The sequence below is a fragment of the Somniosus microcephalus genome, chromosome 1 (genome assembly GCF_052327205.1).
Source record: "Somniosus microcephalus isolate GS21.2 chromosome 1, FLI_Smic_1.0, whole genome shotgun sequence".
Taxonomy (NCBI): Eukaryota; Metazoa; Chordata; class Chondrichthyes; order Squaliformes; family Somniosidae; genus Somniosus; species Somniosus microcephalus.
Window position 1 is genome coordinate 12,580,462 of NC_140987.1, and position 25,910 is coordinate 12,606,371.

Consider the following 25,910-nt stretch of genomic DNA (forward strand, 5'->3'; position numbering starts at 1 on the left):
TAGCTATGTGCCCCTACAGAAAGGGTTCCTCTGCAGGTAGGCAATACAAGCATTCATACAGCAAGTAAAAGGGCAGTATGAAAATTCTGGAGTTGATGAATAGTACCTCTAAAGCTCAGTTGACCTGCTCGCTTTCACTGCCACTGTCTAGGGTGGCGCATTGGGAATTCTGAGCTAATCATGTTGAATGTTGACGTCATGGTGCAGCGCTCTGCAGCATACCTGAAATGTGGAGAGATCTATAAATATACAAAAGATCAATAGACTACAGAGCAATGCATCAGCATTGTAAGCAGCATTGTGTGCGCTTTCAGGAGTACAACTTGAAATACGTGGATCTGATCGAAGAACAACTGAATGAGGCACTCACTACATACCGCAAGCCAGCTGATGGAGAGAACTACGTGCGTCGCAGTAACCAGAGGTGAGACTGGGAGAGCTGCCGTTACCTTTCATTTATTAAATAGTTGCTGTGTGCACCTAGCTCCAGTGTTGAGATGCTTTAATCCCCTTTCAAAGGTTGGGATTTTGCTTTACAGCATTTATACAACAACCTAGTTTTATAACGAGGAGCACTGAAAAGTAAAGTTGCACTTTTTGAAATTAAATTGAGAAGCTTAGATGGGCCAGAGTCCGTGTTGCAGGGCATCACCACAGTTGAGAAGAAGAGGAGAGAATCATGGTTGAATGGTGGCAAACTTGGATTTTAAGACTCTGTAGGAGGGAGGGAGGACTGGGGAAGCTGAGGAGTTCTACGCTTTAGTGCTGGATCAGAAATGTAAACCTCAAAACTGCCACGGTGACCATATTACCACACTCTTTTTGGTAACTAAGTGGCCTGGGCACCGATGCACAAACAAAGGACACTCTTGCCAGTGTCAAATTCCACAGGATAAGATAAATGTTCTGTTTTGTCCCTTCACTGATAGAGGAGGGGGGGCGGGGGTTATGCGGATTATCTGTAGTAATAATCCAATTGGGTTTTGGGTTGGCGTGGAATTTGCTGACCTGATAACGAGTTAGTGAGTAACGGGATTTATCTCTGCTCTGCCACTGTGGTTCACAACACAAGAGTGTGAGCATTGAGAATTTCTTCAAGTGCGAGCAATTCTGGAGCTATAGTAGTGTCTGAATGTTTATGGTTAGCTGATCAGAAAGCTTGGCAACAGGATAAATAAAGTGAAAGTTTTGCAGTATCAACCTTTGGCCACTAGGTGCCAGAAGCGTGTTTAGCAAACACCATATAAAATTATAACCAGCCATGGGTGGAGATAACTTGGGACCGAACATCGTTACTACATCAGCTTTAACTGGTCAGTCATCTCATTGCTGTGCACAGAATGGGCACCATAGTCAATTAAATAGTGCAGTGATTGCCCTCAAGGTAATTTGTTGTATGTGAAGAGTTCTGCAACATCCTGCTATATAAATGGCAAGTTTCTCTGAAAACTAGACTCGGGAGACTGAAATTAGTTTGAGAATCCTACAATTAAGTCATGACTCCCAAATTTTTATTTCTGCAATTGATTTTCTGTTTCTGGTTCTAGGTTACAAAGGCCCTATGTTTACCTGCCGGTTCACCTATACGGCCAGTTGGTGCATCATAAAACTGGCTGTCATTTACTGGAGGCCCAGGTGAGCCAAGGTGTCGCACATGTTAAGTGAATGTATTGTTCAGAATGATTAATACAATATACTTGTATGACTAAAACAGAAATCGCTGGGAACACTCTGAACGCATGTTGATCTGAAACGTTAACCCTATCTTCCTCTCTCCGCAGATGCTACCTGACCTGCCAAGTGTTTCCAGTATTTTCCGTTTTAATTTCAGATTTATAGCATCTGCAGTATTTTGCTGCTTGTTTTTAAGCTGCACTACATCATTTTTAATTTTCATAATCAGTGTTCTTGGGATTAGGCCCGCTCTATGGAATCTGGATTAATGTGCATCTGGTCAGAGGCAGACAGAGATTCAGAGAGAGTTTTACTCTGTATCTAACCCGTGCTGTACCTGCCCTGGGAGTGTTTGATGGGACAGTGTAGAGGGAGCTTTACTCTGTATCTAACCCGTGCTGTACCTGCCCTGGGTGTGTTTGATGGGACAGTGTAGAGGGAGCTTTACTCTGTATCTAACCCGTGCTGTACCTGCCCTGGGAGTGTTTGATGGGGCAGCACGGTGGCATAGTGGTTAGCACTGTTGCCTCACAGCGCCAGGGACCCGGGTTCGAATCCGGCCTCGGGTGACTGTCTGTGTGGAGTTTGCACATTCTCCCCGTGTTTGCGTGGGTTTCGTCCGGGTGCTCCAGTTTCCTCCCACAATCCAAAGATGTGCAGGTTAGGATGATTGGCTATGATAAATTGACCCTTAGTGTTAGGGGGGTTAAATACGTGGGGTTACGGGGACACGGTGGGATATGTGTTGGTGTAGGGGTTACGGGGATCGGGTGGGATATGTGTCGGTGCAGGCTCGATGGGCCGAAATGGCCTCTATCTGCACTGTGGGGTTTCTGTGATGGTTTCTGTGATGTAGAGGGAGCTTTACTCTGTAACTAACCCGTGCTGTACCTGCCCTGGGAGTGTTTGATGGGGCAGTGTAGAGGGAGCTTTACTCTGTATCTAACCCGTGCTGTACCTGCCCTGGGAGTGTTTGATGGGACAGTGCAGAGGGAGCTTTACTCTGTATCTAACCCGTGCTGTACCTGCCCTGGGAGTGTTTGATGGGACAGTGTAGAGGGAGCTTTACTCTGTATCTAACCCGTGCTGTACCTGCCCTGGGAGCGTTTGATGGGACAGTGTAGAGGGAGCTTTACTCTGTATCTAACCCATGTTGTACCTGCCCTGAGAGTGTTTGATGGGACAGTGTAGAGGGAGCTTTACTCTGTATCTAACCCATGTTGTACCTGCCCTGGGAGTGTTTGATGGGACAGTGTAGAGGGAGCTTTACTCTGTATCTAACCTGTGCTGTACCTGACCTGGGAGTGTTTGATGGGACAGTGTAGAGGGAGCTTTACTCTGTATCTAACCCGTGCTGTACCTGCCCTGGGAGTGTTTGATGGGACAGTGTAGAGGGAGCTTTACTCTGTATCTAACCCATGCTGTACCTGCCCTGGGAGTGTTTGATGGGACAGTGTAGAGGGAGCTTTACTCTGTATCTAACCCATGCTGTACCTGCCCTGGGAGTGTTTGATGGGACAGTGTAGAGGGAGCTTTACTCTGTATCTGACCCATGCTGTACCTGCCCTGGGAGTGTTTGATGGGACAGTGTAGAGGGAGCTTTACTCTGTATCTAACCCATGTTGTACCTGCCCTGAGAGTGTTTGATGGGACAGTGTAGAGGGAGCTTTACTCTGTATCTAACCCATGTTGTACCTGCCCTGGGAGTGTTTGATGGGACAGTGTAGAGGGAGCTTTACTCTGTATCTAACCCATGCTGTACCTGACCTGGGAGTGTTTGATGGGACAGTGTAGAGGGAGCTTTACTCTGTATCTAACCCGTGCTGTACCTGCCCTGGGAGTGTTTGATGGGACAGTGTAGAGGGAGCTTTACTCTGTATCTAACCTGTGCTGTACCTGCCCTGGGAGTGTTTGATGGGACAGTGTAGAGGGAGCTTTACTCTGTATCTAACCCGTGCTGTACCTGCCCTGGGAGTGTTTGATGGGACAGTGTAGAGGGAACTTTACTCTGTATCTAACCTGTGCTGTACCTGCCCTGGGAGTGTTTGATGGGACAGTGTAGAGGGAGCTTTACTCTGTATCTAACCCGTGCTGTACCTGCCCTGGGAGTGTTTGATTGGACAGTGTAGAGGGAACTTTACTCTGTATCTAACCCGTGCTGTACCTGCCCTGGGAGTGTTTGATGGGACACTGTAGAGGGAACTTTACTCTGTATCTAACCCGTGCTGTACCTGTCCTGGGAATGTTTGATGGAAGAGTCCTTGATGTCACTGGATTTCCATGTGATGGTTATCGGAATGACGGTGTTTTTTGTTTACAGAGCATAGTTCCAGACTTGAGCTACACCGTGCGTTCGCCAGCACTGGATAAATGGGACGGTATAAAGCAGTTGAAGGCAGCACTCTGGGCTTTGGTACAATGGTTATTTTCTGCATGTTTTCTTTTCCAAATTTCTATCCTCTTCTGAAAGTGCTGTCTCTTGCTAGCTGCTATTCTATATGCACTGTTAGCCCTACAAATCCTCACCCAAGAGACCACTTTTCATGTGTCGGCGTTCTCGCTTGAAAGCACATCTCCCAGCATGATGGTGAGTCCTCGCACTGTGGCCAATTGCAACACCACTACTGCCGCATTGGCTGAGCTTGGCTAAATCCCGACAGAATGGGGTCAAACCTGTGTCCTTTCTGGTCCGTGAGGCTCGTTGTATAAACGTCCTGGGCCATCATGGTGTCATACGAGACATTGCTTTATTGAAAAGAATGTGTACCCCTGTGACAGAGCCACGAGCACACATGCATTTCGTGATGACTTGTACATTTCCCTGGTTTCTCTCGTTTTTTTGTTCCAATTTTTCTTGTAGTGACTTCCTCTTAATGGGTAGCTTTGTGTCACTTGTTATCAAAAATGCCCATTGTAGATTGCGGAATTAGACTGGGGGATGGAGGTTCCCCAGAACCTCCAGCCTGAGGTCTTTGTCCGTGACTGGAACACAGGATCGAGTTCGGTTATGGTCCTCCCACATGTTCACATAGCCAGTCAGCACTCGGTGGCTAAGCCCACGTGTGAAATGGTCATTTGGGCAAGGTACTGGAGGATGGCCATCACCCGTAGAACTGCGCTTCATCGCCTTCAGGGGAAGAGGAAGGGAGGAAATTGGAAGTAGGAAAATAATAATCAGTCAGCCCATCTCCAGTCCTCTACAAAGGAACACGTTTGAACTCAGCCTGTTGGCTTGCTCACCCTTGTCCAGTGGATGCTGGTTTTGTGCCTACTGTTACTTTTGGGTGCTGCCCTGCTCATGCTTCTACCCTGCAGGAATTGGCAGATGTACAGGAGCCAAGAGTAAATTAAGCAGCACATAAGTGGGTTATTGCAGCATGTGGAAGGGTCATATCTCCCTCAAAGGCCCCCCACACCGATCAACCCTCCCTCTCCCTGCCCAACTCCACTGGCTCCCTGTCCATTGTATTCGCCACGAGATGTTTGTCGTCAAATCCTTTCTCTCCACCTGGCCTTGGTGACTTTGTTCAGCTGTAAATTCCAGCCCCTACCCTCCGCTCCTCTAACTGCTGATCATTGCCCACCCCCCTACTCCCTCTGCTCCACCAGTGGATGCCAATCCTTCACTCACTCCAGCTCGATTCTGTGGAAGTCTACCCTTCACTATATCTGCTTTCTTCAAACACCTCTTCAGAACCCATCCCTTTGACTGTGCTTTTGGTTGCTATGTTTTCTTTCTGTTTCTTGCGTGGCAGTGTCCTTTCTCCTTAAGTGATGCTAGATGTTGATCCGCATGAGGCTTCTGACCCGAATGTGATGTGGATTTCAGGGAAACATTGGCTCGTCCAACTGGGGATTGAACCTGCTTCAGGAGGAGAATGTGATCCCGGATGTTGTAGCGCTGGCCCAGACGTGCGAGATCCTCTCTGTCAGAGGGTAAGCAGCAGCCCTCGTGGAAATCGATCAGAAAGAGAAGCATGCTGTGTGTGGTGGTCAGTCTCCGTGCCTGGAGAGCTCAGTAAATGGCTGTTCACTAATTTCAATTTGCTGCAGATTGTTGGGGCTTGCCATCATTATTAAACACAGACTGTACTTGTTGACTTCTGACATTTTGTCAATCTTGAAAGTGAGATGAGCTTTCCTATATAATTACTCCCAAGTATTGTTTTGTTATTTATATATAAACCATCCAAACCCCTGGATTAGATTTCAGCCTGTAACTCACTCCCGGGTACCCATTATTATTCTATATATAAAGCACCTGAACATCCTCGATTAGATTCCAGTCTGTAACTTTCCCCGGATATTTTTTTTTCCTGATTTTAATCTAATTTTCCTAGTGTTGATAGGAAATGTTATGCAACACATTTAGCTCCCAACAATAATTTGCTTAGGAAAATCTCAGTGTCTGATGTCATGGTCAGCATTTTACATTCTGGTAGAATCCCAATGTGTAGTCAATGAGGTGGGCCTTGTGCCCATTCCACTGCCACCCCCCCTAACATGCCAATTTTCCAGGGTCAGGCTATTTAGCCTATCATCTGCATACTTCTTATGCCCCCTACATTGAAGTCTAAATCATTGATGTATACCACAAAAAGCAAGGGATCTAGTACGGAACTCCATTGGAAACAGCCTTCCAGTCACAAAAACACCTAGTACCCTTTGCTTCCTGCCACTGAGCCAATTTTGGATTTACAGGAAACTTTCTGGTATCCGGCACCGACGGGACCGAGCTGGTGCCGTTAGATCAAAACTGCCGTAGAAACCAGCGCTAATGTTAAAACATACGGAGCTCAGAGCTCCGGGTGAAGCAACAAACCCTGTTGCTTAGCAACAGCTTCAAAACAGTCGGCGCAGCTTGCAAGCGTCTAGCTGAAGCTGTTGCTTAGCTACAGAGACGCTTGCAGAGCCAGGACTGGAGAAAAGAAGCAACAAAAAGAAAAAAAATTATCTGAACCGACTCCTGAATTTTGCCGGTAGATAGAGTTTTCCGGACATTTAACCTCCGGATAAACAAAAGTTTCCTGTAACTTGCCACTTTCCCTTAGATCCCATGGGCTTTTACTTTTCTGACCAGTCTGCCATGTGGGACCTTGTCAAAAGCCTTGCTAAAATCCATGCTGATACCTGGGATGGCAGGAATGGTGTATGAGGAGAGATTGTGTCGATTGGGTTTATACTCACTGGAGTTTAGAAGACTGAGAGGGGATCTCATCGAAACCTATAAAATTCTGTCAGGCCTGGACAGACTAGATGCAGGAAGGATGTTTCCGATGGTCGGGGAGTTCAGAACCAGGGGTCATAGTCTAAGGATAAGGGGTAAGCCATTTAGGACTGAAATGAGGAGGAATTTCTTCACCCAGAGAGTGGTGAACCTGTGGAATTCTCTGCCACAGAGGACGGTGGAGGCCAGTTCATTAAATATATTCAAGAAGGAGTTGGATATATTTCTTAAGGCTAAAGGGATCAAGGGATATGGGGAGAAGGCAGGGACAGGGTACTGAATTTGGATGATCAGCCATGATCTCATTGAATGGCGGAGCAGGCTCGAGGGGCCGAATGGCCTACTCCTGCTCCTATCTTCTATGTAGACTACATCAAATGCACTACCCTCATCGACCTGCCTTGTTACCTCCTCAAAAAATTCAATCAAGTTAGTCAGACACGACCTTCCCTTAACAAATCTATGCTGACTGTCCTTGATTAATCCGTGTCTTTCTAAATGACGATTAATACTGTCCCTCAGAATTTTTTCCAACAATTTGCCCACCGCCGAGGTTAGGCTTGACTGTTCTGTAATTACTCGGTCTATCCGTTTCTCCCTTTTTAAACAACGGTACAACGTTAGCAGTCCTCCAGCACCACACCTGTAGCCAGTGAGGATTGGAAAATGATGGTCAGAGCCTCTGCTATTTCCTCCCTTGCTTCTCTTAACAGTCTGGGATACATTTCATCCAGGCTGGCGATTTCTCTATTTTTAAAGATGCTAAACTCCTTAATACTTCCTCTTTCACTGTTTCTCTCATCTAATATTTCACACTCCTCCTCCTTAAGTACAATGTCTGTATCGTCCCTCTCGTGTGAAGACCGAAGTGTCTGGAGATTCCATGTGGCACAGGATGTACATTCGACAGGGCTGGGGTGCCCTGCCACGCCTCTATTTATTAGACTACTAACTAAACTTCTTTGTTTAACACACTGCCCTAACTTAGAGAGAAAAAAGGCAAAATGATTTACTCAAGTTTAACAAGAACCACTGAGATACCAGACACAAAGAACCTAAATGTTAGATATCTAGATTCTTAACCTAGTGTCTTTGGGTTCTGTGGCTCCACTCCTCCTTTTGAGTTTGGACATGAGAAACTGCCCTCCTCCTCTCCTCCGAATTCCTACTACTGTATCAATAAATTCTTCCACTCAGCTTGCGATCCACTCAGATTGCGATTTGGCCAGCTCCGTCTCCAAGCTTTGTGCTCAAGCGCATAGCATGAGGCATGGCCTCGATGCCTCTGGTAGTACATAGTAAGGTGCAAAGGATGGGCGACATGTTGTATGAGATACTCCAGTTATTTATTGTCGCAGGCGTATTCAGAGTAACCCGCCACTTCTGCCGGAAAATCCCAGGGGAAGCGTCAAATGAGCAGAGCTGCTACTGCCTGAATTCTCTCCTCGTCTGCTTCAGTTAGACCAATGCAGCAGGAAAGCTGCTCCATTTGTCAGTTCTCGATTGTTCCCAAGGGCTTGGTACTTTGTATTTGTCATTGGGTGCTACTGTTACAGCCGCTGTGTTGAAATGCGTGATGCATTGATACTGACACTAGTTAACAACGGAATGGCTATTGTCTGTATCAATCTACTCAAAAATGAAGGGGACACACCAAGTAAATGAGAGGCCAGTGAGTTTATGTTGCTGGTATAATTGCTACAATCCATCGTTGGGGACAGAATAAGTGAGTGCTTGGGAAAAGTGTAAGCTGATTAGGGAGGATCAAGATGTTTTTGTGAAAGTTAGGTCATAGCTAATTCTCCTAGCTACACGTTTTAACAATCACTGAGGTAATGGATAGAAGGGGAATCAGTGGCTATAGTATACATAGATTTTCAGTGAGTATTTGATGATCTTCTACGGTGCCATTCTGAATATTATTCTCCAGTAGTGCCCCTAATACCTGACCTTGTTTGGGATCATGCCTTCAGCAATGGACCAAAGTGCGGCCTGTTGTTTCCACTGACTTTGTTTCTTTTTTCTGCTCCCAAAGGACCTGTCTGTATGTACTGGGCCTCTTGGCGAAAACAAAGCAGGGGTGTGACATCCTGAAGCAGCACAGCTGGGATTCGGTCAGGCACAGCCGCAGGCAGCCCTGGCCCGTGGCCCCTGACGACATGGAACAACTTTATAACGAGCTGTCCTCTGTCCCCAGTATGCTGAGCCTCAACTCTGAGTCTACCAACTCCAGGCACAACAGTGAGAGCGAGTCGATGCCTCAGAGTGAGTATCTCGTGACATGGTGCTTGCCCGTGCTCTCTCAGTATAATGAGGTGTCTTGTCTCCAACGCCAAGGCATGAATCGCCAAGTACAATGTTTGCTTATTTGCCAAGCATACAGAAATATTTCCGCTCCTCCCCTGGGAGTGTGGACTCCTGCCGGGGTGTGGTTCCATGGATGCTGGCGACCCTCCAGAACGTCGCTCAACTGGCCAGTCTTCACGTGTAAGCCCAGACGATGAGAGTCAGCAGTCCGAGCTCAGCCTTGCCCTCTCCCAGTGTCAACATGTCCATTTTCCAGCACTGGTCATCGATCAGGGCTAGGAGCCCCGGTTGATTTTCTCCTCTTTACCCAATGGACACTGAAGCCAATTGGCATGCTCCCAGCTGCGACCCTGGGTGGGATCAGCAAACTCTGCCTAGACCAGGGGTCATATCTACTGGTCTACCCTGGACAGTCCCTTGACCCCGTATGTGTTGGAACCTGTGATTGAATTGGGTGGTTCCTTCCCACCTCCTGCAGCTGGACGATGGGATCAGATAAGGAGCAAGACCGTCATGTCACTTCGACACCAGCATCAGGAGATGGACTTGAGCTTAATAAGCCACAGGACAAATCACACTCAAAATATTGGGACTGGTTTATCACCTCATCGCTGATCGTCAGAAGTAGGACTGGCCCCTTCCCAGACTACTGATTTCAGACGTGTTCACAGAACAAGAAAATTGTCATGATTTTAGTTACACTCGAGAGAAAAATCTTCAAACCTGAAAATACAAACAGAAAATCCTGGAAATACACAGCACCTGAAAGGGAAGGAAGGTTTGAGGTGGGATCTTTCCTCGGGAGGTTTGCTGAAGAACAACTCCCCCCCCCCCCCCCCCCCAACCCCGACCATTAGCCTGGTTCTCTTTCAGATGCTGCCTGACCTGCTGTGTCCTCCAGTCCCCTGTTTCTATTTCACATTTCCGGCAATTGCCATTTCTCTTTTCCCGAGTAGCTGATTATAATAAGTTTCTGAGCTTTCACCCCAGCTTTACACCTGGGAATGAAATTGGAAACACGGCCCCTGAATAAATTATTGTAATTCAGACCATTGTGCAACACCCAGCCTGTTCCTCTCTCCCCCCACGGTACCCCGTGCATACACACACACACACACACACACAAAGGCTGTCAGGCTTTGGCTGTTTTTATATTGGTGCAGCTGTGTGCTAGTTCCCACAGTAAACCAGTCAGAATTGCTCAGGCTGGTAGCTGGGATTACCCAGTTAAAAGAAACATTTTGCACCTGATGCGCCATCAATTACTCAAAAGACTGAGGTTGAGCGAGTAACAATCAGGCTTTTATTAACTAAAGAATGAAGGTCTTGTCTCGAGTGGTCGACCCGTCCAGAATACTAAGGGACTGGGAGGTAGTCACTTATATACCTGGAATAGTGGGAGGAGTCAGCCGAGGCATGTCCAGACCTGTACCTAGTGGAATACACATACAGACACAGACAGGTATGACAGTGGTTTACCACATTCACCCCTTGTTTAAAAATGAGTCCGGCGGGGTGAAGTGTATTTAAAAGTTCGTGTATTGGAGTCTCTCCGGAGGTCTTGTCTGCCGCTGTGATCGACGTGGCGACGGCAGGGGTGGTGGAGCTTCCGGCGTCGCGTCCCGTGTAGGCTGGGGCCCTGGAGTGTAGTCCTCGTGGGTGATGGTCCAAGGCGAGCCGGCTGCTGGGGTTGGATATCGGGTCGTGGGGGGGGGGTGGTAATGGGTAGTGGGTTACAGCGGTCCCCGAGGGTGCGAGGTCTCGTATGGAGACTGTGTCCTCCCGCCCGTCCGGGTACGCAATGTAAGCGTACTGGGGGTTGGCGTGGAGGAGGTCGACCCTCTCGACCAGGGGGTCCGTTTTATTGGCCCTCACGTGTCTTCTCAGTAGTACCGGCCCTGGGGACGTCAGCCATGGCGGTAACGATGTCCCTGATGTGGACTTCCTTGGGAAGACAAAACATTTTCTCGTGAGGGGTGGCATTGGTGGCAGTGCAGAGAAGTGACCGAATCGAGTGGAGCGCATCGGGGAGCACCTCCTGCCAGCGGGAGGTCGGAAGGCCCCTAGACTTTAAGGCTAGTAGGGCGGCCTTCCAAACAGTTGCATTCTCTCTTTCCACCTGTCCATTCCCCCGGGGGTTGTAACTGGTGGTCCTGCTTGTGGCTATACCCCTAGCGAGCAGGTACTGGCGGAGTTCGTCGCTCATAAACGATGAGCCCCGGTCGCTATGGATATAGCTGGGGAAACCGAACAGGGTGAAGAGGCTGTTCAGAGATTTAATGACCGTGGCACTGGTCATGTCCGGGCAGGGGATAGCGAACGGGAACCGGGAGTACTCGTCAATGATGTTGAGGAAGTACACATTGCGGTCGGAGGAGGGGAGAGGCCCTTTGAAATCGACGCTCAGGCGTTCGAAAGGGCGAGTGGCTTTTATCAGGTGGGCTCTGTCTGGTCTATAAAAGTGCGGTTTGCACTCAGCGCAGACTTGGCAGTTCTTGGTCATGGTCCTGACCTCCTCGATGGAGTAAGGCAGGTTGCGGGCCTTGATGAAGTGGAAGAACCTGGTGACCCCCGGGTGGCAGAGGTCATTGTGGAGGGCCCTCAGCCTATCGATCTGCGCGCTGGCGCAGGTGCCACGCGATAGGGCATCTGGGGGTTCATTGAGCTTCCCAGGCCGGTACAAGATCTCGTAATTGTAGGTGGAAAGTTCGATTCTCCACCTCAAGATCTTGTCATTTTTGATTTTGCCCCTCTCCTTGTTGTTGAACATAAAAGCAACTGAACACTGGTCAGTGAGCAGGGTAAATCGTTTTCTGGCCAGGTAGTGCCTCCAATGACGCACAGCCTCCACAATAGCCTGGGCCTCCTTCTCGACCGCGGAGTGTCTAGTCTCCGGGCCCTGGAGGGTTCGTGAGAAGAATGCCACAGGTCTCCCCGCCTGATTAAGGGTGGCGGCCAGAGCGAAGTCGGACGCATCGCTTTCCACCTGGAAGGGGATGGATTCGTCCACTGCGTGCATGGTGGCTTTGGCAATGTCTTCCTTGATACGGTGGAAGGCTAAGCGGGCCTCTGCCGTCACGGGAAAAGAGGTGGACTTGATCAGCGGACGGGCTTTGTCTGCATAGTAGGGGACCCACTGAGCGTAGTAGGAAAAAAACCCTAGGCACCTCTTCAGAGCTTTTAGGCAGTGGGGCAGTGGGAGTTCCATAAGGGGACGCATCCGGTCCGGGTCGGGACCGATGACCCCGTGTTCTACAACACAGCCAAGGATGGCGAGGCGGTCTGTGCGGAATATGCACTTCTCCTTGTTATATGTCAGGTTCAGGAGTTGGGCGGTGCGGAGGAATTTCTCGAGGTTTGCGTCATGGTCCTGCAAGTCATGGCCGCAGATGGTCACATTATCTAGGTAAGGGAAAGTGGCCTGCAGCTCGTTTTGATCGACCATCCGGTCCATCTCCCTTTGGAAGACGGAGACCCCGTTGGTAACGCCGAAGGGAACCCTAAGGAAGTGATAGAGGCGGCCGTTTGCCTCAAAAGCAGTATACTGGCGGTCTTCAGGGCTGATGGGGAGCTGGTGGTACGCTGATTTCAGGTCAATGGTCGAAAAGACGCGGTACTGCGCGATCTGGTTGACCATGTCAGCTATGCGGGGGAGTGGGTAGGCGTCCAGCAGGGTGTAGCGGTTTATTGTTTGGCTGTAGTCGATGACCAGGCGTTGTTTCTCGCCGGTCTTAACGACCACAACCTGGGCTCGCCAGGGGCTGGAGCTGCCCTCAATAATCCCCTCCTTCAGGAGCTGTTCCACTTCGGTTTTGATGAAAACCCTGTCCCCGGCACTGTATCGCCTGCTCTTTGTGGCGATGGGCTTACAGTCGGGGGTGAGGTTAGCAAACAGTGGGGGGGGGGTGGGACTCTGAGTGTGGAGAGGTTGCATCTGGTGCGCGGCGGGCAATTTGGAGGCTGCTGGCTGCGGACTGTGAGTGGGGGGAGGGGGCCACCGTATGCCATCGTAACGCTTTTGAGGTGGCACTGGAAATCCAACCCCAGTAGAACGGCAGCGCAAAGTTGGGGCAGGACCAGGAGTTTAAAATTATTGAACACAGTCCCGTCTACTACTAGTGTCACCACGCAGTAGCCGCCAATGTCCGCTGACTGGGACTCGGAGGCCATAGAAATCCGCTGGTGCGCAGGCAGGACTGGGAGAGAGCAACGCCACACCGTGTCGGGGTGGATGAAGCGCTCTGTGCTCCCGGAGTCAAAAAGGCAGTTTATTGCATGGCCGTTTACCTTAACGTCCATTTTGGACCGAGCTAGCTGGTGCGGTCTCGTTTGGTCCAGCGTCACAGAGGCCAGCGTAGGGGTCGGTGTGTCGCTGCGAGTATCAGATGGGGGGGGGGGTTGGCGGTATGCTGCGTCCCGGCTGGTGTCCAAGATGGCGGCGTCCATGATTCCCATGTGGCTGGAGTCGTCCAAGATGGCTGCTGCTGCGGTGGTTCGCACATGGCTGGGGAGGCCCAAGATGGCGGCTCGCACGGCCCACACGCGGCGCTGCTGGCGTTCGGGGTGGCTTTGGCCTTGCAGACGCTGGCGTAGTGTCCCTTTTTCCCGCAGCCCGAGCAGGTCGCAATCTTCGCCGGGCAGCGTGCTCTGGGGTGTTTGGCCTGGCCACAGAAGTAGCATTTCTGGCTTTGGGACACTGCTGCGGTAGTTGGGCCGTTGTTGGGCTGTGGCTGGGGTGGCACGGTGCTATGGGGCTGTCCTACCGTGTCCCAGGTTGTCGTTCCCCGCGGCGTCCACGGTACAGAGGTGTAGGCATCCATGCCCCGGAAGGCAGCGTCCAGCGTTAGTGCGATGTCGGAGGCTTTGTCGAGGGTGAGGTCACTCTGCTCCAGCAGTCGCTGTCGGGTGTAGTTGGACCTGTGGCCCGCTACGAAAGCATCCCGGATCAGTTCCTCCGTGTACTTAGTGGGCGTTACCGCCTTACACCCACAGGCCCGGCCAAGCACGGACAGTGCTTGGAGGTATTCCTCAGTCGATTCCCCAGGTTGTTGCTTGCGACTCCCCAGAAGGTGCCTAGCGTATACTTCGTTCACAGGGCGCGTGTACTGGGTCTTGAGGAGCTGGAGGGCGGCTGTGTACGAGGTCGCGTCCCGGGTGACTGAGTACACTCGGTGGTTCACCTTGGAGAACAGGACAGACAGTTTGTCCGCATCCGTTTCGACCGCAGTGGAGGCAGTCAGGAATGTCTCGAAGCACGTGAGCCAGTGAGCAAACTTGGTGGAAGCGTCCGCTTCCCGACTGTCCAGGTCCAGGCATGCTGGTGTGAGGATCTTCTCCATTATAAAAAATTTAGTTAATAAAATTGATGCGCCATCAATTACTCAAAAGACTGAGGTTGAGCGAGTAACAATCAGGCTTTTATTAACTAAAGAATGAAGGTCTTGTCTCGAGTGGTCGACCCGTCCAGAATACTAAGGGACTGGGAGGTAGTCACTTATATACCTGGAATAGTGGGAGGAGTCAGCCGAGGCATGTCCAGACCTGTACCTAGTGGAAGACACATACAGACACAGACAGGTATGACAGTGGTTTACCACAGCACCTGAGTGAAGAACCGGGAATTCTCACCACAGACCCTGCCGGCAGGACAAGCAGCTTGTTTGCGACTAAAATCGAGGCATTGCATACTGCCTTGAGACGTAAGGGCGGAATCGTGAGGATTATTTCCACAAGTTAACAAAATTGGCCAAGTCAGCTCCACCTCAGCTCAGACATGGCGCTCCTTGCACCTTCATACACTGTTTTGGCTGTGGGATGTTGGAATTGAGCTGGGATCCACTGCTGTTCTCCAAAAAGGAGGTATGGATGTTCTATTAGCCGATAGGATTATCCCAGCTTCTACACAGCAAGTGAAAGGTCCCTGTTAAATACACAACTATTGGTCCTTCATTCTCTCTCTCTCTACAGAAGTACCTGGTCATCACTTGGAAAATGCTTGTAGTGATATGATTGAAATCAGTAACTGTGCAGGTGAATCACAGGCTGAGAGACACATCCCATTACTAAATGGCGCAGCATTCCTGAGGGAGGGTGGGATTGTGGCCGTCACCTTGTAGTTTCGGTTTAAAAATAGCAGGTTCCTGGCTGCTGGCTTCAGTGACTCTGTCGAGTTTGCCTTGGGGGTGCCCTGTGGCAGCACAAGAGCAGTAGATGCAGAATGGGGGGAGGAGGGATGTCACTTTGTCACTAAACCCAATATAAAAGCAGCTTCAGCATTTTCCCTTGGAATACAGTAAGACCTTTTTGTCTGTGCTACCACTTTGCATTCTGGAACAATGAGGTCAAATGGGCTGATGGACCGACCTGTCCTGTGATGTTACAACACTGTCCTTTACAATTTCTGAATGTTGTACCTTTTTCTTGATTCATTTTGTTTTCATCAAGGTGAGGGATGTCAGCGCTGGGGAATGGAACGTCTCTCCACCCCCGAGACCCACTGTCAGCAGCGAGCATTCCCAGGTCAGGTACAGCACGGGTTAGATACAGAGTAAAGCTCCCTCTACACTGTCCCATCAAACACTCCCAGGGCAGGTACAGCACGGGTTAGATACAGAGTAAAGCTCCCTCTACACTGTCCCATCAAACACTCCCAGGTCAGGTACAGCACGGGTTAGATACAGAGTAAAGCTCCCTCTACACTGTCCCATCAAACACTCCCAGGGCAGGTACAGCACGGGTTAGATACAGAGTAAAGATCCCTCTACACTGCCCCATCAAACACTCGCTGGGCAGGTACAGCACGGGTTAGATAGAGTAAAGATCCCTCTACACTGTCCCATCAAACACTCCCAGGGCAGGTACAGCACGGGTTAGATAGAGAGTAAAGCTCCCTCTACACTGTCCCATCAAACACTCCCAGGGCGGGCAGGTACAGCACGGGTTAGATGCAGAGTAAAGCTCCCTCTACACTGTCCCATCAAACACTCCCAGGGCAGGTACAGCACGGGTTAGATACAGAGTAAAGCTCCCTCTACACTGTCCCATCAAACACTCCCAGGGCAGGTACAGCACGGGTTAGATACAGGGTAAAGCTCCCGTTACACTGTCCCATCAAACACTCCCAGGGCAGGTGCAGCACGGGTTAGATACAGAGTAAAGCTCCCTCTACACTGTCCCATCAAACACTCCCAGGGCAGGTACAGCACGGGTTAGATACAGGGTAAAGCTCCCTCTACACTGTCCCATCAAACACTCCCGGGGCAGGTACAGCACGGGTTAGATACAGAGTAAAGCTCCCTCTACACTGTCCCATCAAACACTCCCGGGGCAGGTACAGCACGGGTTAGATACAGAGTAATGGTCCCTCTACACTGTCCCATCAAACACTCCCGGGGCAGGTACAGCACGGGTTAGATACAGAGTAAAGCTCCCTCTGCACTGTCCCATCAAACACTCCCAGGGCAGGTACAGCACGGGTTAGATACAGAGTAAAGCTCCCTCTACGCTGTCCCATCAAACACTCCCAGGGCAGGTACAGCACGGGTTAGATAGAGTAAAGCTCCCTCTACACTCCCATCAAACACTCCCAGGGCAGGTACAGCACGGGTTAGATACAGAGTAAAGCTCCCTCTACACTGTCCCATCAAACACTCCCAGGGCAGGTACAGCACGGGTTAGGTACAGAGTAAAGCTCCCGTTACACTGTCCCATCAAACACTCCCAGGGCAGGTGCAGCACGGGTTAGATACAGAGTAAAGCTCCCTCTACACTGTCCCATCAAACACTCCCAGGGCAGGTACAGCACGGGTTAGCTACAGGGTAAAGCTCCCTCTACACTGTCCCATCAAACACTCCCGGGGCAGGTACAGCACGGGTTAGATACAGAGTAAAGCTCCCTCTACACTGTCCCATCAAACACTCCCGGGGCAGGTACAGCACGGGTTAGATACAGAGTAAAGGTTCCTCTACACTGTCCCATCAAACACTCCCGGGGCACGTACAGCACGGGTTAGATACAGAGTAAAGGTCCCTCTACACTGTCCCATCAAACACTCCCGGGGCAGGTACAGCACGGGTTAGATACAGAGTAAAGCTCCCTCTACACTGTTCCATCAAACACTCCCGGGGCAGGTACAGCACGGGTTAGATACAGGGTAAAGCTCCCTCTACACTGTCCCATCAAACACTCCCAGGGCAGGTACAGCACGGGTTAGATACAGGGTAAAGCTCCCTCTACACTGTCCCATCAAACACTCCCAGGGCAGGTACAGCACGGGTTAGATACAGAGTAAAGCTCCCTCTACACTGTCCCATCAAACACTCCCAGGGCAGGTGCAGCACGGGTTAGATACAGGGTAAAGCTCCCTCTACACTGTCCCATCAAACACTCCCAGGGCAGGTACAGCACGGGTTAGATACAGAGTAAAGCTCCCTCTACACTGTCCCATCAAACACTCCCAGGGCAGGTACAGCACGGGTTAGATACAGAGTAAAGCTTCCTCTACACTGTCCCATCAAACACTCCCAGGGCAGGTACAGCACGGGTTAGATACAGAGTAAAGCTCCCTCTGCACTGTCCCATCAAACACTCCCAGGGCAGGTACAGCACGGGTTAGATACAGAGTAAAGCTCCCTCTACGCTGTCCCATCAAACACTCCCAGGGCAGGTACAGCACGGGTTAGATAGAGTAAAGCTCCCTCTACACTGTCCCATCAAACACTCCCAGGGCAGGTACAGCACGGGTTAGATACAGAGTAAAGCTCCCTCTACACTGTCCCATCAAACACTCCCAGGGCAGGTACAGCATGGGTTAGATACAGAGTAAAGCTCCCTCTACACTGTCCCATCAAACACTCCCAGGGCAGTTACAGCACGGGTTAGATACAGAGTAAAGCTCCCTTACACTGTCCCATCAAATACTCCCAGGGCAGGTACAGCACGGGTTAGATACAGAGTAAAGCTCCCTCTACACTGTCCCATCAAACACTCCCAGGGCAGTTACAGCACGGGTTAGATACAGAGTAAAGCTCCCTTACACTGTCCCATCAAATACTCCCAGGGCAGGTACAGCACGGGTTAGATACAGAGTAAAGCTCCCTTACACTGTCCCATCAAACACTCCCAGGGCAGTTACAGCACGGGTTAGATACAGAGTAAAGCTCCCTCTACACTGTCCCATCAAACACTCCCAGGGCAGTTACAGCACGGGTTAGATACAGAGTAAAGCTCCCTTACACTGTCCCATCAAACACTCCCAGGGCAGGTACAGCACGGGTTAGATAGAGTAAAGCTCCCTCTACACTGTCCCATCAAACACTCCCAGGGCAGGTACAGCACGGGTTAGATACAGAGTAAAGCTCCCTCTACACTGTCCCATCAAACACTCCCAGGGCAGGTACAGCACGGATTAGATACAGAGTAAAGCTCCCTCTACACTGTCCCATCAAATACTCCCAGGGCAGGTACAGCACGGGTTAGATACAGAGTAAAGCTCCCTCTACACTGTCCCATCAAACACTCCCAGGGCAGGTACAGCACGGGTTAGATACAGAGTAAAGCTCCCTCTACACTGTCCCATCAAACGCTCCCAGGGCAGGTACATAGGAACAGGAGTAGACTAATTCAGCCCCTCAAGCTATTCAATTAGATCGTGGCCGAACAGTACCTCAACTCTGATTTACCCGCCTTTGATCCATATCTCTTGATACCTTTACCTAATAAAAATCTATCGATCTCCGTCTTGAAATTTTCAAATGACCCCCAGCATCCACAGCCTTTTTGGGGAGAAGAGTTCCAGATTTCCACTAGCCATTGGTTGAAAAAGTGCCTCCTGATTTCACTCCTAAACTGCCTAGTTCTAATTTTAAGATTTTGCCCGCTTGGGCTAGATTCCCCCACCAGAGGAAATAGTTATTATCTATTCTATGGAATCCTTTTATAATTTTAAGTACCTGAATTAGATCACTGTTCAACCTTCTAAACTCAAAGGAATACAACCCAAGTTTATGCAACCAGTCCTCATAATTTAACCCTTTTAACCCTTGTATCATTTTGGTGATCTGCGCTGTACTCCCTCTAGGGCTAATATATCTTTCAGTGCAGTGGAATGGCACGCAGTACTCCAGATGGGGTCTGATCAAGGCTATCCACAACTGAAGCATAACCTCCTCCCCTTTGTCTTTCAACCTTCTTGAGAAAAAGGCTAACTTTCCTTTAGCCTTTTTGATTATTTCTTGTACGTCTGCACTAGCTTTAATTAATTTTTTTTAAATTCGTTCCTGGGATGTGGGCGTCACTGGCAAGGCCAGCATTATTGCCCATCCCTAATTGCCCTTGAGAAGTTGGCGGTGAGCCGCAGTTTGTGTACCTGGACACCCAAATCCCTTTGCTCCTCCACAGTTTCTAGTCTCCCGTCATTTAGAAAATATTCCGATTTGTCTTTCTTGGCTACAAAGTGGATTAGCTCACACTTGCCCACATTGAACTCCATTTGCCACAGTTTTGCCTACACACTTATGTCCCTTTGTAACTTCCTGCTCCCATCTATACAACTTATACTGTCCCTCCTAACTTAGTGTCATTTGCAAACTTGAATATACAATTCTCTATTCCTTCATCCAAGTCCTATATATGGTTAAAAACTGAGGCCCCAGTACAGATCCCTGGGGAACACCACTTAGCACATTCAGCCAATCAGAGTACATTCCCTTTATCCATACTTTCTATCCCTTCCTCCCAACCAATTTTCAACCCATGTCCTAAGGTTTCCTCCAAATCCATGCGCTCTCATTTTTGCTAATAATCTCTTGTGCGGAACTTCATCAAATGCCTCTGGAAGTCCATATAGACAACATCTGTGGACACTCCCCTGTCTACCTTGTTAATGACCTCCTCAAAAATTTAACTACCTTCGTCAGGTACAACTCTGAGATAAACACTCCCAGGGCAGGTACAATACAATTTGCGTACAATGCCCATTTTAGCTGTGCAAAATAGCAATGCAGTCATCAACTTTTGTCTCTCAAAGCTGGGGTTGTGTGTGTAAACTGTGTTTTGAGCTATATAGCATGAGGGTGAATTATGGTCAGTACAGGTCTGTCACTGGTAGTGGGAATATTGAGAGGTGATGAATTAAGAGCATTGTATGCCATGCCTTCACTATGGAGATCCTTAACTGAAATATTGGAACCAGTATGGCAATGAGCCTCAAGACAGAACATAAGAATTAGGAGCAGGAGTAGACCATACGGCCCCTCAAGCCTACTCCACCATTCAATAAGATCATGGCTGATTTTCGAACTCAACTCCACTTTCCCGCCCGTCAGCACAGAAGAGCTCCCTGTCTATCTCCCGATCAGGTCAAGTACAGCACGGGTTAGATACAGAGTAAATTGAATTTTTTGATGAAGTAACAGTGATGATTGATGAAGGTAATGCAATGGATGTTGTCTGCATGAATTTTAGGAAGACGTTTGACAAAGTACCACATAGAAGGCTGGTTAACAAAATTGAGGTTCATGGAATAGGTGGGTCAGTAGCAGCTTGGATAAGGAATTGGCTTAAGGACAGAAAACAGCGAGTTGTGGTAAATGGCTGTTTTTCAGACTGGAGGATGGTAGACAGTGGTGTTCCCCAAGGGTCAGTGCTGGGGCCATTGCTTTTTTGATGCATATAAATGACCTGGATATTGGAATACTGAGTAGAATTTCTAAATTTGCCGATGACGCCAAACTTGGGGGTGTGGCAAACAGTGAGGATGATACCAATCGACTGCAACAGGATATAGAAAGGCTAGCAGAATGGGCAGACAAGTGGCTGATGGAGTTTAATACAAAGAAGTGTGAGGTGATGCATTTTGGCAGAAGGGACAGGGAGAGGCCATATACACTCAATGGTGCCGTTTTAAAAAGTGTGTAGGGACAGAGGGACCTGGGAGTTAATGTGCATAGGTCCCTGAAGGTGGCAGGACATATTGAGAGAGTGGTTAGCAAAGCATATGGGATCTTGGGCTTCATAAATAGAGGCCGAATGGCCTCCTGTGCCGTTATGGCTCTATGACTCCCTCTACACTGTCCCATCAAACACTCCCAGGACAGGTACAGCACGAGTTAGATACAATGCTCCCTCAGATTCACTTTTCATAATGCACTAGGATAAGAGTTTATTTTCTCTCACCAGCCATTCTTGTGGTCTCTGTTAGCAAGGTGAACAATTTGGTGTCAAATTATATGCAGTTTTGTGCCATGGAATGGTGCTAACATTGACGTGATTCAGATAGCTCAAACTGTCAGAGGGCCCATTGCAAATGGTAGAGAGGCAACTCTTCTTCCAGTCGTTACGACAAAATTACTTTGCAGCCCAAGTTTTCGTCAAGTCATCTCGGTGGCTGCACCAGTCAATTCTCCCAAGAGGTAGCAGGTCAGCAATTTGGCCTGTTTTGACACACTCCTGTCAATTGGACAAGAGTCCATAGAGCTCCTCACATGACCAACACAAGTTAATGGACCTGCTAACTGTGGGCTGCTTTGTGTTACAGGCATGTTTATTATGGAAGACGATCGATACGGGAGCAGCACAACCAGCACCTTCTTCCTGGATATCACTGAGGAGGGTGACCAGTCTTTGCTAGTGAGGCCCAAGTCAGCCAAGGAGAAGGAACGCAGCCCCCTGAGCATCCTCAGCTCTTCCAGATTCGTCACCCGGCGTTTCTTCAACAATCTGACCTCGCTCCCCAGCAAGAAACTGCGCAGCAGCAGCGAGTCCAAGACCGCCAAGGCAGCAGCAGACAGGAAGCAGATCCAGCGGCGCATCCGGGCAGTCACCGAGCCGGCCAACAGCACTGAGTATCTGCACAGTGAGGTGTTCACCAGTATCTTCAACGGCAGCCGAATGCACAAGAGCCACACGCTGAGCTTGGAGACCTCGTTTGTCGGGAGCAGGGATCACGGCAATGGAGGAAGCTCGCAAAGTATCTCGGAGTCTGAACTGAAGCGCCCAAAGACGCTGTTGGGGGATAATCACCGGGAGCAGATCACCAAGGACAAGTCGATGGGGGACGGCACGACTGGCACGCAGTTCAAAAGCCGTAGCCAGAGCTTTAACACAGACACCACAACGAGCGGCATTAGCTCTATGAGTTCCGTCAGCTCGAGCCCGTCTGGTGAAACAGTCCGCCTGGACCCAGCTAATGCCGACACAGACTGCGGCAGCCTGAACACCATCGTCAGCGCGCGGACGGTGAAGACCAACGTGTCCCTGACACCCCAGTCCAACCACCTACCCCTGTCCAAGTCGAACTCTGTGTCACTGGTCCCCCCGGGATCTTCGCACACGCTCCCCCGAAGGGCGCAGTCACTCAAAGCACCTTCAGTCACTACCATAAAGAGCCTGACCGACTACAACTTCAGCTACACGAGCCCGCGTGATGCTTTCGGCTACGCCACGTTGAAGCGACTGCAGCAGCAGAGGATGCACTCGTCGCTGTCGCACTCTGAGGCCCTGGCATCCCCAGCAAAGGACGTGCTGTTTACAGACACAATTACCATGAAGACAGGCAGCCTGGATTCGAGGCTGACACCAAGAAGGTAATTATGTGTATCCCTTCGTTAAACATTGCCACAAGCCTACACCTCCAGAAAGGAAGGGGTTGGGGGGAAATCACATCTTCATTCCACAACCTCCTCTCTGAACAAGTACAGGAAACTATTATCCGGCACCGACAGGACCGGCGTGGTGCCGGTTTATCAAAAAGTCCGGATTACAGAGAGGCATAGTTAAAAGGTACAAGAGCTCCGTACACAGCAACAAATCCAGGCTTCCCTGTTGCTTAGCAACATGTGCAAGAACTCTGGCCACAGACCAAGCGTCCCTGTTGCTTAGCAACAAGTGCAGGAACCCCAGTTACACAGCCACAGATCCAGGAACTACCACTAATATGAAGTAAAACTTACCTGAACCTACTCCTGAATTTTGCCGGTTGACAGAGATTTCCGGTTATTTAGGTGCCGGTAAATTGAGAGTTTCCTGTATAGCCCTGCTTCCGAGGTTCTGGGAACCTACATGTTGATTGCATACATGAAAAGGTTGTGACGTTGCAGGTACACAGGACTCAGCGTCATACAAGTGTTCACTTCCAGCCTGTGCTGAATTAGATTGATCACAGCTGGGACAACTAGGGGAGTTGCAGTTTATCTCCGTGTACTTCAACAATGAGAGGAGCTGTTTCCTGCTCCGAGAGTCATAGACTTATACAGCACAGAAAGAGGCCCGCCGGCCATCAAGTCCTGTCTAATCTAATCCCATTTTCCAGCATTTGGTCCGTAGCCTTGTATGCTATGGCATTTCAAGTGCTCATCCAAATGCTTCTTGAATGTTGTGAGGGTTCCTGCCTCTACCACCCTTTCAGGCAGTGAGTTCCAGATTCCAACCACCCTCTGGGTGAAAAAGTTCTTCCTCAAATCCCCTCTAAACCTCCTGCCCCTTACCTTGAATCTATACCCCCTTGTTATTGACCCCTCTACTAAGGGGAAAAAGTTCCTTTCTATCTACCCTATCTATGCCCCATATAATTTTGTACACCTTAATCAGGTCCCCCCTCAGCCTTCTCTGCGCCAAGGAAAACAACCCCAGCCTGTCCAGTCTTCATAGCTGAAGCGCTCCAGCCCAGGTAACATCCTGGTGAATCTCCTCTGCACCCTCTCCAAAGCAATCACATCCTTCCTATAGTGTGGCGACCAGAACTGCACACCGTATTCCAGCTGTGGCCTAACCAGCGTTTTGTACAGCTCCATCATAACCTCCCTGCTCTTATATTCTACTAGCTGGGGGAGCCCGGCTTTACCAGGGCTGTTTTGGGCCGGGCGGTTTAAATCGAGTCCCAGGCTTTGGGGCCTCTCTGTGTCCCTCTGTGAATCTGCTGCCGGGCAACATTTTAAATCGAGTCCCAGGCTTTTGGGCCCTGTCTCTGTGTCCCTCTCTCAATCTGCTGCCGGGCAACATTTCTACCTTTTAATACCTTGAAAGATGAAAGTGAAAGTACTTATAAAACGTTTTTGGTAAATCTTATGTTATTTTTAAAAGAGATACTAACTTTTTCAAAGCTGGATTAGCAGATTTTGAGCTGGAAGTAAATGGGGTTTTTAGCTTGAGGCAATGGCTGCCAGATCCCCGAGATGAAAACGATTAGTCCCGCCCACAGACGCAGCGATTGGCCAACCATCAGGCGACTGAACTGTAGGATTGGTCAATCGTGACGGCACAGGATTGGTCGAACCTTGACGTCAGTCAATCAATGCTAATTAGCAGATAATGAGTTTAATTTTGAAGGTTTTTTGCATAAGGCGCGAACAATTTTCGTCCGACCGAAAAGTAAATACGCTTACGACCGTCCTGGAACCGTAAGCTTTCTTTGGAGGTAACGCACGCGTAGGTACGCTCTATAACTTTCGAGTGCATAGCCGGACAGACGCACACCGAAGGACAGACAGACAGACAGATCGATCCTTTTATTATATATATATAGACTAGCTGGAGTGCCCGGCAGTGCCGAGGCTTTTTCGAGGGCATGTTGTTGGAAGAGAGAGAGAGAACGACTGGGGGGGAGGGCGGGAAGAGAGAGAGAGAGCAACTGGGGGGGGGGGGGGAGAGGGAGAGCGACTTGGGGGGGGAAAGAGAGCGAGCGACTGGGGGGGGAAGAGAGAGCGACTGGGGGGGGGAAGAGAGAGCGACTGGGGGGGGAGAGAGAGCACGACTGGGGGGGAAGAGAGAGAGCGACTGGGGGGGAAGAGAGAGAGCGACTGGGGGGAAGAGAGAGAGCGACTGGGGGGGAAGAGAGAGAGCGACTGGGGGGGGGAAGAGAGAGAGCGACTGGGGGGGGGAAGAGAGAGAGTGACTGGGGGGGGAAGAGAGAGAGCGACTGGGGGGGAAAGAGAGAGCGACTGGGGGGGGAAGAGAGAGAGCGACTGGGGGGGGAAGAGAGAGAGCGACTGGGGGGGGAAGAGAGAGAGCGACTGGGGGGGAAGAGAGAGAGCGACTGGGGGGGGGGAAGAGAGAGAGCGACTGGGGGGGGAAGAGAGAGAGCGACTGGGGGGGGAAGAGAGAGAGCGACTGGGGGGGAAAGAGAGAGCGACTGGGGGGGGAAGAGAGAGAGCGACTGGGGGGGAAGAGAGAGAGCGACTGGGGGGGAAGAGAGAGAGCGACTGGGGGGGAGAGAGCGACGGGGGGGAAGAGAGAGAGCGACGGGGGGGGAAGAGAGAGAGCGACTGGGGGGGGAAGAGAGAGAGCGACTGGGGGGGAAGAGAGAGAGCGACTGGGGGGGAAGAGAGAGAGCGACTGGGGGGGAAGAGAGAGAGCGACTGGGGGGGAAGAGAGAGCGACTGGGGGGAAGAGAGAGCGACTGGGGGGGAAGAGAGAGAGCGACGGGGGGAAGAGAGAGAGCGACTGGGGGGGAAGAGAGAGTGCGACTGGGGGGGGAAGAGAGAGCGCGACTGGGGGGGGGAAGAGAGAGTGCGACTGGGGGGGAAGGTGGCCCGATGGACCCCTGCGAAGGAAGGAAGAAGGTAAGCTCTCCCTCCCTGTCCACCCCCTCACTCTTTCCCTCCCTGTCCCACCCCCTCACTCTTTCAATTCAATTCAATTCAAATCGCTTTATTGGCATAACAAGTTACATCTTATGTTGCCAAAGCATCGAAAAACATTCATGTT

At 50.1% G+C, this 25,910-nt stretch overlaps 1 protein-coding gene across 3 annotated transcripts in view; it reads left to right on the forward strand.

The window, feature by feature from the left end:
• The window catches only part of rictora (RPTOR independent companion of MTOR, complex 2 a), a 903,687-nt gene that overhangs the window by 277,124 nt on the left and 600,653 nt on the right, over positions 1-25,910 (forward strand). For 2 of the 3 annotated variants that reach the window (XM_085966601.1, XM_085966449.1), the window contains exons 26-32: positions 315-424; positions 1,548-1,635; positions 3,995-4,087; positions 5,504-5,610; positions 8,937-9,166; positions 15,653-15,727; positions 21,745-22,792. In XM_085966601.1, coding sequence (XP_085822727.1) covers positions 315-424; positions 1,548-1,635; positions 3,995-4,087; positions 5,504-5,610; positions 8,937-9,166; positions 15,653-15,727; positions 21,745-22,792 — 1,751 coding nt within the window. The remainder of the gene's footprint in view (positions 1-314; positions 425-1,547; positions 1,636-3,994; positions 4,088-5,503; positions 5,611-8,936; positions 9,167-15,652; positions 15,728-21,744; positions 22,793-25,910) is intronic. The other variant, XM_085966521.1, reaches the window with a different exon arrangement.